Consider the following 13,832-nt stretch of genomic DNA (forward strand, 5'->3'; position numbering starts at 1 on the left):
CCCTGCAGAAGCAACCTTAAGCTACACCTTCATATCAGCTCTGGCATTGCAAAGCCACTCCTTCAGGACAGTACAGAAGTGAGGAATAAAAGATGTTTCGACTGTTCAACAGACTTGCCTCTGTGCCCTCTACAGTAAGTTCACACACATCCCTCTTAGGTCTTGCAGGCTAATACTGCAGCAGTGAACACTTTGTGGCAGAAAGCTGCTTACTGAAATAGTCTAAAAATTAAACAGCCCAAACATCACAAAGAGTTTAGATTCCAAGCATGTCCTCTCACTCCCACCAACTTAGTTTCCACAAACACAGTTATTTTTACTGCTTTTGCACTATGATGCTGGAGGCTGGATTTCTCTAAAAATCGTTTGCTAAAACAAGAGTAAGCAGTAGACCATCTTGCTCAGGCTGCCCTAGGCTCCAGCCTGAGAACAATGAATTCTTCAGAAGGTATTAAACACTGCTTACGTGTTTAAGATGTAAAATAGGCTACAGAGACTAGATCTTTTCAAAAGCTGCTCTAGTGGCAGACACATAGGGTCATTGCTTGTCATTTTTCACCCCAGATAGTCAACTGCAGAACCTACTCTTAAAAGGTTCTCATTAAAAGGGTCTCATTTAGTACTCCTTGCACAAGTCACTTACCATCTGTGTATTCCTCAGAGGAAGTGAGTGATAAAAGGCTCTGAATGTCACTGCTTTCTGAATCTTGGACCTCTTTGTGTACAGGTCTACTGCTAGCCATGCCAGCTACCCAGGAAGAGGTAGCAGCCTGATGCACAAGAACAGTTTCAGAGCGCTGAGAACCACTGGCTTCACACAGTCCAGAATGTCCAGGGGCTTCATCTTCTCTTTCAAAGGTATTGTGAGCCCCTTGGTCCGGCTGTTGCATCTCTCCGGGTCCATTCTGTCCAGCTCCCTCTGAGAGCACGATCTGCACTCGGGAGTCTGAGGGTGGAATGCAATTCCCTGTGCTGCCATATACTGCTTCTTCATAGGATGGCAAGGCTACTTGGACACCATCCACCATAATAGAGACCTGATCTCCAGACACACCTTGGTCTCGCCTCAAAAAAAAAAAAAAAAAAAAAAAAAAAGAACAAAGAGGGGAGAAGAGAAAAAATAAATCAAGATGAGTATTAATTTTACCATATATATCTTACCAAGATACCTGCATAGCAGAACTCTAACTCTCACCATTCAGGGGAAGACAGAAGCTTGCATGGTGGTTTAACAAGGTCAAGCAAGTGCAGTTTTGGAGCCCTACTGCAAACTGCCATTAAACATGAGCAGGGGCTGTAATTCAGGGCACCCAATGGATTTAGCAGCAAGAGCTGAAAAGGTTACAATGCTTCCTCCCCCCCACTTACCTCCATAGCTAAATTTGACAAAGGTCATGACTCAGCTCCATGCTTTTGGCAAAGAGCGCTGTCGATTCCAGCCTGGTGCACTGCTATATTCCACAACACCCAGCACTGTCTGTTCTGCTGCTGGCCAGATAACCTCTGGCAGGATGGGGAAGACAGCTCTGGCATGGCATGAATCATCTGGCCTTGTAAGGCATGAAAGAAAATTTTTCTTTTCTAGTAGTTTGGGCCTTGTCAGAAGAGGGGAGACTCCAGGGCCCCACCTCTCAACCTCCCCACTGCTGAAGTGTCTGCCTCAGCTGGCAGCAGTGTTATGGCTGGGTCTCCTCTCACCCACAAACCCAGGCCAGGAGGGTTCTCCTCCCACAGCAGAGGATGGCAGACCTGCACACTTATCTAAAGAGCAGTACTGCCTAATCTGGGGTCTACAGGGCATCAAGCTAGCCATGCCAGCTACCCAGGAAGAGGCAGCAGTCTGGGAAAGATGCACATATATACAACCAGACACAGACTTCAGTAGCTATCCAAGGCTAGAAGAGGTAGGAAACTGATCTATAGCCAGGCTAGTAGGTAACTTTTTCCATTCAAAGCCAAGGCAAAAGCACAAGGAAGTCACTCATTGGGACACACATAAGAATGTAAGTGGGACTCACACACCACCTTTTCAGAAAAGGGCTGGATCAGTAGTATGGGGCAGAGATGTCACTGAGACAATGAAGAGAGGAACAGAGAAGTGAGGAGCTAAGTTGCCCCAAAACTAAGGTATAACCCAACTACTTGAATGGGTTTCTACTGCAAAGAAACAGGTGCCTCTGAGCCCCTCCAAACCCCAGCTACACTTACCTGCTATGATGGAATGACTTCAGCTTTGGCTGCAGCAAAACAAACAGCACAACTAACAGCAGAATCAGGGCGACAGAGCTTGCCGTGGAGGCTACTATGGACAGCGTGGGCACTCCAATTGTTGGAGGAGAGTCCTTTTCTACAAAACCAAGGGGAACTCAAGGTAAAATGAGCAACTGCCATAGAGAAGGAAAAACATTCACTCTGCTCCTCAGGACTTACTCCTGAGTGCATGTGTAAGGAGCCCAAGTTTCTCATACAAACAAGACACAGCACCTCTCTCAGTTTGCAGCTCAAGCTGACTCTCCATCAGCTGTAAAGGGAACCCAAAATAAACCAAGCACATACAACGGTACTTTGGAAAAAAACACAGAGCAAACAGAAAAACAGTGCAAGCAGGCCATAGGAACTGACAGATGGTGGTAAGGGTCATGTTATATATAGATCTGCCTGAGTAAAAGCTACCGAATATCATGATGCCACCAGCAAGGCCAATAATTGTCTACCACAATAAGCACTATATTTTAGGCCAAACAATAGAAAACATTCCAATTTTTTTTTTTTTCTCAATATAACAGCCTTGCAAAGAGGGGTGGAAGTCAACTGGCCGGGTATTATTATGTACTTATTATAATTAAGACACAGAAAATATAAAGTTTTGCTCTGACACAAACATATGCCAGAGGACAGAGAAGGAAGGCAGATGTTTTTTTCAGGGTGCTGAGTTTTCAGTGTTAGATACATGTGCCCTGTTCACATTATTCTTTCCTACCCTTCTGCAGCTGTGCTGTGTGACTCTATGGAAACTAATTTGGCTTTTAAAGGACCTGTGCAGGAATAAACTGGGAGTGAAGAGACAATGGCTTGGAGGTAGTATTGCTGAGCACTGCATACCATACCTATAAGGCTAAACTAGTCCTTTCACCTCCCTAGAGGAAATAATTGTCTGCATGTGTTGTTTCTGGCCCTAATTTGTGTCTTTGGTAGAAATCCCAAAAGCCCCACCTACCCATCAGGAAATACTACTGTGAATTGCACATTTGATTTATGCAATTCCTCAGTTCCTCTTTCTACATTCAACACATTTTTCAGGAGCATAGGGCTCAAAACTGCAGAGGGAATTCAGGAGATGTGTTATGACGGATAAGAGGAAGAACAACAGGTAAACAAAAAAAAAAAGAGCTGGAGTATCATTATTTTTAAGCCTACAACCTGAAATCTATACCCAAAACAGGCATTTAAGATGGAAACCTAGCTTCCAATTTTCTGCATCATCTCTTGGGGTCAAACCTACTTGGTTTAGTTGTTTTGAACTTGTTTGAAATTTTTTAGAAGTAGCTTGACCTCCCCCCAAGAAAAAAAACAGTGACTAGCACATTTTTCCCTATGGCAAATAGGATTGAGTAAGGATTTTAACTTTCAGCATTTCTCAGGGCACTAATAGGAACAAGGGTAGGCAAATAGAGATGCTCCATTTTCAGCATCAGTACATGATGCTGTCAAACTGCTCACTACCCAGGGTGCACTCCAGAACATTTACCATCTCATAAGACAAAAAAGTGTCACAAACTCATACAATAAAGTGCCACAAGGCTGTGGGGCTGAGAGGCTCAGAGCTGCACAAAACACATGATAACTGCTAGGGACTTAATTTATCCTATATGCAGCAGGTAGGACCTTACCATTAGCAATCATTTTAAGACCTACTGCCTTTCTAGAGTCTCCCACCTCCTTCCCTTCTTTGAGCCTTTTGAAAGAGACCTATTAGTTAAGAGTCAGCTATCTCTGACCCAGAACAGTTGATTCCGAGCTTGTGCTGTGAAAGAAATAGCTTTTTCATTGGGTCAGACTTTTGAGGCACCATATTTTTGATAATGCCACTGACTCTTCAAGATGCTAAAGAAATCCGAGGGACTTCTGCTCATCACAACACAATCCTTCAGCTAGACCAAGCACCACCATGCTGGAATGCCACTCAGGGAACACCATGTGCAATAGCTCAGCTTTGTTCTCCAGCCTGGGTGCAGCAAGGGGAAGGGGGATCACTATGGAAAGGAAGCTTAAGCTGAATTTGAAAAACCTCTTCAGGATCTTTTTGCTTCCAGATAAAGTCCCAGGTCCTTCCTTATAAATCACAGGAAGGGGCTATTGGAGTGGCAGAGACACTGAAAGACAGTATCTTTGGGAAGGACAGTATGTTCAGAGATCACAGGTATGCAGTGAGCTCCATAAAGAGTTTGATGAATGTATTTTTTTTCTGTTTCTTTCCAATTAAACTGCCACACTTTGCTTTATGTACTGAGAGTTAATTCCAAAGTGTACATCCTGCTGGCTCAGGATGACTGAGTAGTAAGGTTCTGTCAACAAGCCCACCTAGAAGAGGGGAGGGAGTTTCCCTTTATTCGATATACCCACTGTTAAAGCCAGAAGAGCAGTAAGCAAATTAGGAGCTGTATGATGACTGCTTTAATGGAGGAATTCCTGTTCAGCTGGGAGAGAGACAAAACAAAAGCTGCTCACTTTGATTTGAAGAGAAGCAGAAATCACTTGTCAGCAATGTCCTTTCTGCCAGTACAGTGAAAAGCAGCAGCATCAATCTTTTTGACACAGGAAACCAACAGTTACTGAACCTGTTTGCAAGGAAGACTGACTCCACACACACACACACACACACACACAGGTGTGCACAGACTCACTGAAGGAGATGTACTGTCAAACCCATCAAGGAAAACCAAACAGCATGGGAAATGCTACTGTTAGGGCTTCCAGCATTCCTGGGATGAGAGCCTCATGATAAGAGGCTCCACACAAGTAACAAGTTGCCTACTTTATAATCCCTTCCATGGCTTTTCTCTTTGTGTTAGGGACTCTAAATCTGCATCTGATGGGCTTCTACTGAAGAGATGTTTTTAAGAAAGAGTCATCATTGTGAGCTACATGGATGAAATCGCTGGCACAATGAGAGACAGCCATATGGACTTACTCAGCATCACACTAAGTGTTTAAGGATAATGTGAAAAGTCAATTCAAAGGTAATTCTAGAGTCAGGGAACACTCACCAGGGCTGAGCCTGCAGCTGACTTCCATGGCTGGGTTCCACTCTCCATTCTTGCAGGTCAAGTATTTATAATCTCCTTTCAGCATGTAGCCTTCAACACACAGATACTCTATGACACTGCCTGAAATCAGAGGGTTGTTGCAGGGGCTAGGGTGGCATTTATAGCCTCCATTCTCAGGTTGTGGTGGCTGGGGACAATCTGGAAAAAAAGAAAGTACCATGAAGGACATCTCAGAGGAAGACACCTATTACACAGTATCTATGAAACATAGGCAGACTTCCACTAAAACTGAGAAGAAAGGCTGTTACACAATGGCAGAGAACACCTTCAATGAAGTTTCAGTGATTGTTAAATACTTCTTGTTATCCCAGTAGTACAGTCCAACTGGCAGGCATCAAACTGCTGATACTTTTGAACAGTGACACAACAGATTCCATGTAAGAGAGGCCCAGAAAATCCTTACTGACATCTTTTCCCCACAGCTGTTTCACTAGAGACTGGGGTGAAATTAACAACCAGGCTTTCCTATTAGTCTGGCAGGGGAAGAGCATGAGACTTACTGAAAGGAATGAGGAATGCAAAAACCCCTCTGTACTATGGGTACACAGTGTAAAGGTGCAGACCTGCCCCATCATCATAAGGCATCCTAGAAGCCTGCAAAAGCACAGAGATTTTGACTATTTTACATAGATATGCCACCAACAAGATTGGCAACAGAGCTTTCTTGCAGTAGGACAAACTTCACTGAAAGGATGGTCAGGTGTTGGAACAGACTGCACAGGAGATGGCAAAGTCACCATCCCTGGAATGTTCAAGAAACAACTGGACATGGCACTTAGTGCTATAGTTTAGTTAGATGGTGGTGTTCTGTCAAAGGTTGTTGGACTTGATCATCTCCAGACAACTTCTCCTAGGACCAAATATTCTAGTCTACTTTTAAAAAGGAATTCAGTGTATTATGAAAACATTTCCAAAAAAGTTCCTCTGTTTACCTATATAAAATCTGGAGTGTTGATGGTGCTTCACATTCCTTTCTGTACCTCCATTACCCTGACTAGTGTGTATAGGCACATGTGGTATCTGGCACATACCAGAACTTTTCTTGCAGAATTTTCAATAGCCATTCAAATAAAAACAACAAACCAAAATTGAGGAAACTGCACTGAAAACAGGATATTTGTCTTGCTCAGAACTTCCTGTGTTCTGCCAGGTCACAATGATCCTGCAGAACAGCCCCAACAACTTCCTCTGACAACATGTATCTACCTGGTTGAAAGATGGAGAAATACAGATTTTTCCCTTAAAATTCACATCAGCTTCCTAGACTTCATAAAAGAAAACACATCATATGTTCCTCTTGAGACGTTCTGGAGAATGGAAAACCAGTCAACCCATCCAGGGTGTTCTATCAGAGCATGGTGACTCAGGCCTGTCCTTAAACCCCAAAGCACACATTCTCATGTTCTACCTCTTAAACGACCCATTTACTGTGGAACAAACAGGTGGGCAAATTTCAAGTAATTGGATTTTGAGCAAGATGTAAGAAGCGAAAAAAAACTTGAGATTCATTCACTGTGGAAAAATATACCACATTGCCTTAGTGCAAACAACCCTTGAACCAAAACATATGTGAGAATACAGAACAGGTAGTGCTTGCAAATGTTAATAAACACTAAGATGAAGTACTAACTGAAGCAAAAAATGCTCTGGTATGAGCTCTGCCACCTTTATAACTGCAATTCAATTTAATTCCTCAGAAATGGTTAACAGGGGTCTAAGCAGCAGCTTTTCAAGAGGACTTTGTTCTTGAGGAGATTTATTCCTAAATAAGCTTCAGAGAAGCCATGGTCCTGGACCTCATGAGTTTTAACTGTTACCTCTTCTGTGCTTTTTAACTTTTCTTTCTGCAATAATTTTGTAATCAGTGTTTTAATCACGCACCTTGTGAGGCTAAACTTCCATTCACCATGAGCCCGTGCAACATCTTAGGGCAGTTGTGATCAGCCAAAGCAACAGATTAATGGCACATTTCACATGCAAGCACACAGACAAATGCCCTGGTTCATCTGCGGTTCAGGAGAGATTTTTCTGCTATACTGGAAAACCATTTGAGCATGAGACATGTTTTTAGCAGTTTAACATATACCTTTCCTCGCACTGGTGGAGAGCTGTGGGTAAAAGCCAGTGTCATCACAGCAGTTGCCAAAACTCCGAAGCAGACAGGACAACTTCCCTATATCTTTTTATACCACAGCAAGTACCTGGAATTGCTTGGGAGTCATTAACAGCATCTTTCTGCTGATTGCAGCAAAGAGCTCAGTCCCATGGTTCCCTTTTCTCCTGAGCTATGTCCATGTGTCAGCCTGGCCACTGCACTAGGAGCCCTTTTGCACACAGAAGCAAACTGTTGTATTCCCTTCTATCCGTTGGCTCCCCTTCTATCACAAAGTGCCACCCACACTGATGAGGTTTCTCAGTTAAGTACAAAAATCATCCAGCCAACAAGAAACAAGCACCCTTTTACATTGCAATAACACTCTCAAAGGCTTGGAAACACCACCACATCAGGACCCTGATTTGGCCTTCTCAAATAAGGCCTTCAGGAGATGCACAGCTATGCAACTGCAAACTGGATTCCTCCTCACCTCCACACACCACTTGGACAGGAAAGGAGAGAAGCAGCTGATAAGTGTGTTCAGGCAGTTATGCCTGACTTGTCTTATTCACAGGGAAGGGATTGCAGAATTAGCCACCTCCCCTTCCCTCTACCCTCAACCTTCATTTGTCATCACAGTATCCAGGAGTGCATAAGTATTTTAAAATGTCACCTTCACTTTGATGGAAGAACACTGCCTGTGTGCTGGGAAACAGATAAGAAGATCCTGGATTAAGCAGCCAGAACATCAACACCCTCCACATGACTGAGCTGATCCTGGACTGTCCTTTGCAAGGCAGCCCCAAGGGAACAAAGCCGCTCAGAGCCTACAGCTTTGGGGAAGACTACTAGACAGTGCTGATGACACTGAAAATTGCTGAAAGCAAGGCTTGGGTGGGTAAGATGATGGACTGCTGGTACCTGAAAAACTGAGAAAGTCAAATACCTCTACTCCTTACAGGACCAGCTCTCTCTCTCTCTCCTTGGCATGTGTGACAGAATGCAGCACCTCTGCTAGCCAGGGCCCAGACCAGCATAACAGAGGCATCCAGAATGCCTGGGACAAACAATGCAGCAACCTGTTTCCAAAGCTTTCACTGTCCTCAGCTTTCGCACGCTCCATAATGGGTTTCTTCAATTGCCTCCATATGTGCACTCTAAACTGGGGCTAATATAAGAAAAAGTACAAGTCTGATTCTGCACAACCCTTTATGTCCCCAGCAGCAAAGCTTACACCCGAAGTTTGCAGCATTGGTATGTTCACAGCAACACAGAACTAGGCAGAGCATCCCATTTACTGCTGGCCACAGAATAAACCACTGACACTTCAGGGCTGAAAAAAACCTGGGCACCAACTGCTGCCAGAATGAAAGCCCAGAGCAGCCTGCTCCTGGCTATGGTTAGTGGCCAGAAAGTGAACACAGGCACTCTGCCTGCACACAGAGTGCCTGTGTGAACTGTTTATTACCACTCTGGAGCATGGCTGCATTGGGATGGTTCAGTACTCGGAACAGAAAGATACATGCAGGAATTTCATCAACTCCCTCTCCAAAACATGTGTTTTTGGAAGTACCCCAGGGCTTGTGAGACATCTTAAGACAAACATGCATGCCAAGGAGGCAAGAGTAAGAGAGACAAGTTACAGAAGTTACCAACTTCCTAGGGGCTTACTGACATTCTAGGCTTGCAAAACTATTGCCAGGATCTTGATTCATCAAACTTTCAGGATGCACAGAAATAGGTTTTAAGCATTTTTCCACCTTGTGCAAAGGGAGCAAATACTCCCAAAGGCCCTGTTTCAAGGAGGTACTGAAGCTTATGACATCTCCTGGGAGAGCTGGTTCTCTGCCAGCATATGCTGCTGGAAAACAGGAAGGAAATAGAAGTTCAAACACTTAGAACACCACTGGACTCTGTTCAGAGGTAAAGAAATTGTCATTTAAAGATTAACAGGCAGAAATTAAGTTATACACTGGAGCTTCTGCAAATGCCAATCCAAACCACTAGGTATTTCATATACAGACTATTTTTTAATATGCAAATGAAAAAATATTAAGCCAGTATGTACTTCCACCCAGTGTCCCACCAAATCACCTATAAGCACCATATTTTTCTGTTTTGGTCACATTAAAAAATGCTGTCCTCCTTCAAGGAAGGTTAACTGCTCTGATGTTCTTTGAATAGCTGTTACCAGCTTGGCAATAACCACCACAACACTAAGGAACCTCTTTTTTGTTACAGTAACAGCAACATCATGTTGTACCTTCACCAGCTCCCTTTCTCATGGCTCTCCTTCAAGTAGTAAGCCTCACCTGCTTCCTCTTCCACCAGATTCACAGACAGCTGTGAGGAGCTGGAATCCAGCTTCTTTTAGGGACAGTAAGAGATGTTAGTTGGCCAAATTGATTAACCTAATCACCAAAGGATGAAATGGTTCTTTCATGTCCTGGCTGAGCAGTGGTCCTGAATGCCGACCTGATGCAGAACTAAAAGCATTTCCAGCATAATGCAACAAAGACACAAATCTGAGCCACCATAATATATAATGCCACAGATGGAAGCATGCGGTCTGTTGCATGCTAACACAGAAGTGAGGGGTTTAAGTGCTCAGAACATAAACCACAGGAGCACAGTTGAGCCTTGATCACTGAGAGTGAAATTCACAGATAAGCTGAAGATTTACAAAGCTCAAGCAGGATGAGCCTCTTGTGGCAATGACAAAGAACAACACACTTCACTCACACATACAAAGAAAGATGAAATCATACTTCAATCTGACTGGAAAATTGTCACAGAATTATAAAAGCTCCCCAGTATTAACCTTCTCTGCACAGGCACAACACCACACAGAAGTCTAAGACCTCTCTATAGTCTTATTTGCTTGGCACTGTCTCTATTTTTTTCAATCAGTTAGATTCATGGACTCTACAAGGGGTCTTACACCCCTCTTTTCTACACCAAGCACCCGAACTGTTTTTCAGTTACTAACCTGCTTCACTGGGCAGTCTGACTACATAGAGATGGAAACCAATTCCTCCTTTAAAAAAAATGCATTCTTATGAGAAAAACAAAAGAAAACCCAAACAAACAACAAAACAAAAAGAAAAGAAAAAACCCAAACCAACCAATCAACCAGGCAAGCAAAAAAAACCCTTCTAATCATAATCTGCCAGAGTGCATAACTAAGTTTGTAACTGAGGGAGAACAAGCCACGACATTGCTCACCTTACATGGGCAGACAATTGCATATAGCATTTTTTAACTATAGGATGCTTTGCACTGAACATCCAGTTACAGTTCTTCTCCACAGCAGGGCACAAAGGTCACTAAAACTAGGACAGGAACAGCTTTGACAAAATAAAGTTGCTCTTTACATGAGTCAGGCCCAAATCCCAGCAACTTCAAGAGGAAGCTGGACTCAGCCTCAGGTAAATCCCTCACTGACTACACAAGTGCTCTAGCAGGTTTGACTACCCTCAGAGCAGTGGCAGAGGAGCCTTACAGGTCTATGTTGAAGCACTTTGGAAGCCATTCGTGTTTACAACTGCTCTTCTGGATGTCCTGAGCAGGTGCCCTGCTTGGATACTGCTAACACCTCCTGGCCTTTTAGACACACCACAATTTTTGTGTGATGTGGAAACTAGAAATGGAAGACGCTAAGCTCAATACTTCTCTTTCTCCATCTACAACATTTAACAGATAGTATCAAGACTAACAGAAAAAAACATGCTACAGACAAAACCCATCCTCCTAATGAAGTGAAATATTCCCCTGGCTAGTCTGGTTAAACTTGTCATCATGTCTCATGTCAGCAGGTCTGACCTGGTGAGCAAACATCTCTGTGAAGCTGAACACAGAAACACCCAATTAGTTTGTCCCAGTGCTAGAGGCCATGCCATTTTGCTCATTCTGTCTCCCCTGAAGCCTTATCCCAACTTTCTTGTACTACTTTGACTGTCTTACAGTAGGATTTCTGTGAAATAGCTCAGAAAAGGTTGGCCTGCCAACTTTTTGTCTGTTCTCATAACTCCTGTCACATAGGAAGGTTTTTTTCCTGGTCACAGTTATTGCCTGTTCACTCTCTTACAAGCTGTGCTTCAGCACGTTCCACAGTGGCAAGAACTTCTCTATCCAAGTCTCCAATTCTCCAAAACATTGTCATCTTTATTCTCTCAGAGAGGACTTGCCACTGGCCTTAAAAACAGGATATCTAGAAAAACATCCAAAATAAACATAATATATCCCTATCTTCCAGTTACTTGTCCCTGCTACAGAGACTTCCATTTTCAACTTGGATAATTCCTGTGTGCATCACCCCAGTATAGCTGAGGCAACTGCAGCAGCTATTACTAACACTGGCAAGGACCATCCAAACAGCCCCTAACTACAGGGGATTAACCCACCCTCTCTACTCCCACCTTCAACCTGGGTCATGCCACAGCTAAATAGGTGGTCTGAAATACTAATTCTTTCTGAAGCCTTCTGCAGCGGCTGAGCATTTTCAGCATCTCAGACCTGAGGCCCAGGTTTAACACCATGCTGAAAACAACAGAGCCAGATTCACAGTTCTTCTCCAGTTAGTGCTCTGAGTGGGCTTGCAGCAATAGTGGGGTTTTTATCAATTGCTGTTTACATGCAAATTCATACACAGGGCTTCATCTGTTTTTTTACACAATGCTTTTTCACAATAAAAACATGACAGCCTGATGCAGTCAGAAGGCTAGAAGTGCAAGACAGGGAGCAGCAAGAATGCTCACTTCAGCCTCTATAGGGTCTGGCAATTCTAGCCAAGTGCTGCCCACAGATCCCACTCACAGGTGACACTGAATGCTGGTTTGGCCTTAGCAAATGCATGTAGCTGCTTCCTAACAAGAGCTCTGGCCATATTTGCTAATATAAGGGACACTTACCTCTCCTTGCAGAGTTTCAGTTCTTGCCAGCAGAGTGCTACCTGACCTCTCCTCTAATCTCCTGGTTGTTTAGTAAGCCAATAAGGAAAGAGTTTACTCCTCCCTTTGCCCAGTTCTTGGATATACTCCCAGCTTCTGTCACCAGTACTCAGAGAAGCATGAATGTGATCCAACCAGGTAATAGCATCAGTGCTATCCTGAGCCACACGGCAGGCTAGTCAGCCACAGGGCTGAGCTGACTTAGCAGCTTCTTGAGCAACAACACAGGAATGCATCAGCCTCCCAGTGCTGCAGACTCCAGTGCCTCAGGTTACACCTAACAGAAGACATTGCAAGTAACTTTAATTAATTTGTTTGGTTTGGGTGTCTTTTTTAGTTTTGTTTTGGTGTGTTTGTTGGGGTCTGGGATTTTTTTGATTTTCAGTGCAGCTTTTCCTCCCAGGGAAGACATTGTCTCAAATGCTCCCACATTTGCTAACATAGGACAGATCCTTACCTAGCATATGATGAACTCAAACCCCACTATGTACCTGCTGAAAGAAAAAAAACATTAAAAGCAGCACCAAAACTAAAGGCACACATGCAACTGGCATATGTGCCATTTTCAACTGCAAACACATATTTTATAAACCCTTTGGAACTATTGGACAGGAAATTCACTATCCAAGTTAGCAGCTTTTCTTGTGACAGCTTTGTACCCTGTGCTCTGCAGAGTCTAAGCTAAAGGCAGTTTCCTGCCTTGAGAAGGAAAAACATTTTAAAGAATATATACACCTATTTTATTCAAAGAACTTGCTACTTGTCATGTCCCTCTAACCCAAATCTCCTGCTCTGTCATTCTCTGGGGGAACAGGGGAAAAACAGGGTGACTGCTGAACAAAAGAATTCCACAAGCTTCTTTTTCAGTAAGGAATTTTCCTTCTTAAACCAGGGCTTTCAGTCACATAAGATTTCCTTCTGCCTGAGACAGGACAGGTGTTTGGCTTCAGGAGCTTTCTGCAGAGAAGAAGATGATGGAGGAAGATAACTAGCCAGCTTTGCTTTCAGGGTGAAATCCAGAGAGGCACCATCCTTGTTTTTTCTCTCTTCTCTTGTACACACAAATCAGCCTATAAACAGCAGAAGACAGTTTTGGCAGCCCCTCCCTCAGCAGCAGTTCAGTTTTAGTAAGAAGCAAGTCTGTTACCATTTCATACCCCTTTTAGACTAGCTATGTCAACTAAACACCATCTTTTACCAAAGAAAGAAACACTTCCTAGGGAGTTGGTCTGGAGAGAAAAAACACCTTGATAAGCTTTGATCAACAGCACTGCTGCTCCCCACCCACACCTTCCTTCCTGTTGAGAAAGCAATGACAAGGAGATGTGCTTTAGTGGTAGATAGAAAAGCAGTCACCCCCACCCACATTTTCCAGCAAGAGTGCCAGTTCCATTTCTGAGTGCTAAATACCTTCAGTTTTACGACTAACCATGCTTGCCTGGATACACTCAAAAGCTTTCA

General features: G+C 43.6%; 1 protein-coding gene across 1 annotated transcript in view; it reads right to left on the reverse strand.

The window, feature by feature from the left end:
• SUSD6 (sushi domain containing 6) overlaps positions 1 to 13,832 on the reverse strand; it is a 51,720-nt gene that overhangs the window by 9,625 nt on the left and 28,263 nt on the right. Inside the window, exons 3-5 of the mRNA XM_062495756.1 lie at positions 5,268 to 5,465; positions 2,209 to 2,347; positions 644 to 1,065 (exon numbers count right to left, since the gene is read on the reverse strand). Of these exons, the coding sequence (XP_062351740.1) occupies positions 644 to 1,065; positions 2,209 to 2,347; positions 5,268 to 5,465 (759 nt within the window). The remainder of the gene's footprint in view (positions 1 to 643; positions 1,066 to 2,208; positions 2,348 to 5,267; positions 5,466 to 13,832) is intronic.

The sequence above is a fragment of the Cinclus cinclus genome, chromosome 6, assembly GCF_963662255.1.
Source record: "Cinclus cinclus chromosome 6, bCinCin1.1, whole genome shotgun sequence".
In the NCBI taxonomy this organism is placed as follows: Eukaryota; Metazoa; Chordata; class Aves; order Passeriformes; family Cinclidae; genus Cinclus; species Cinclus cinclus.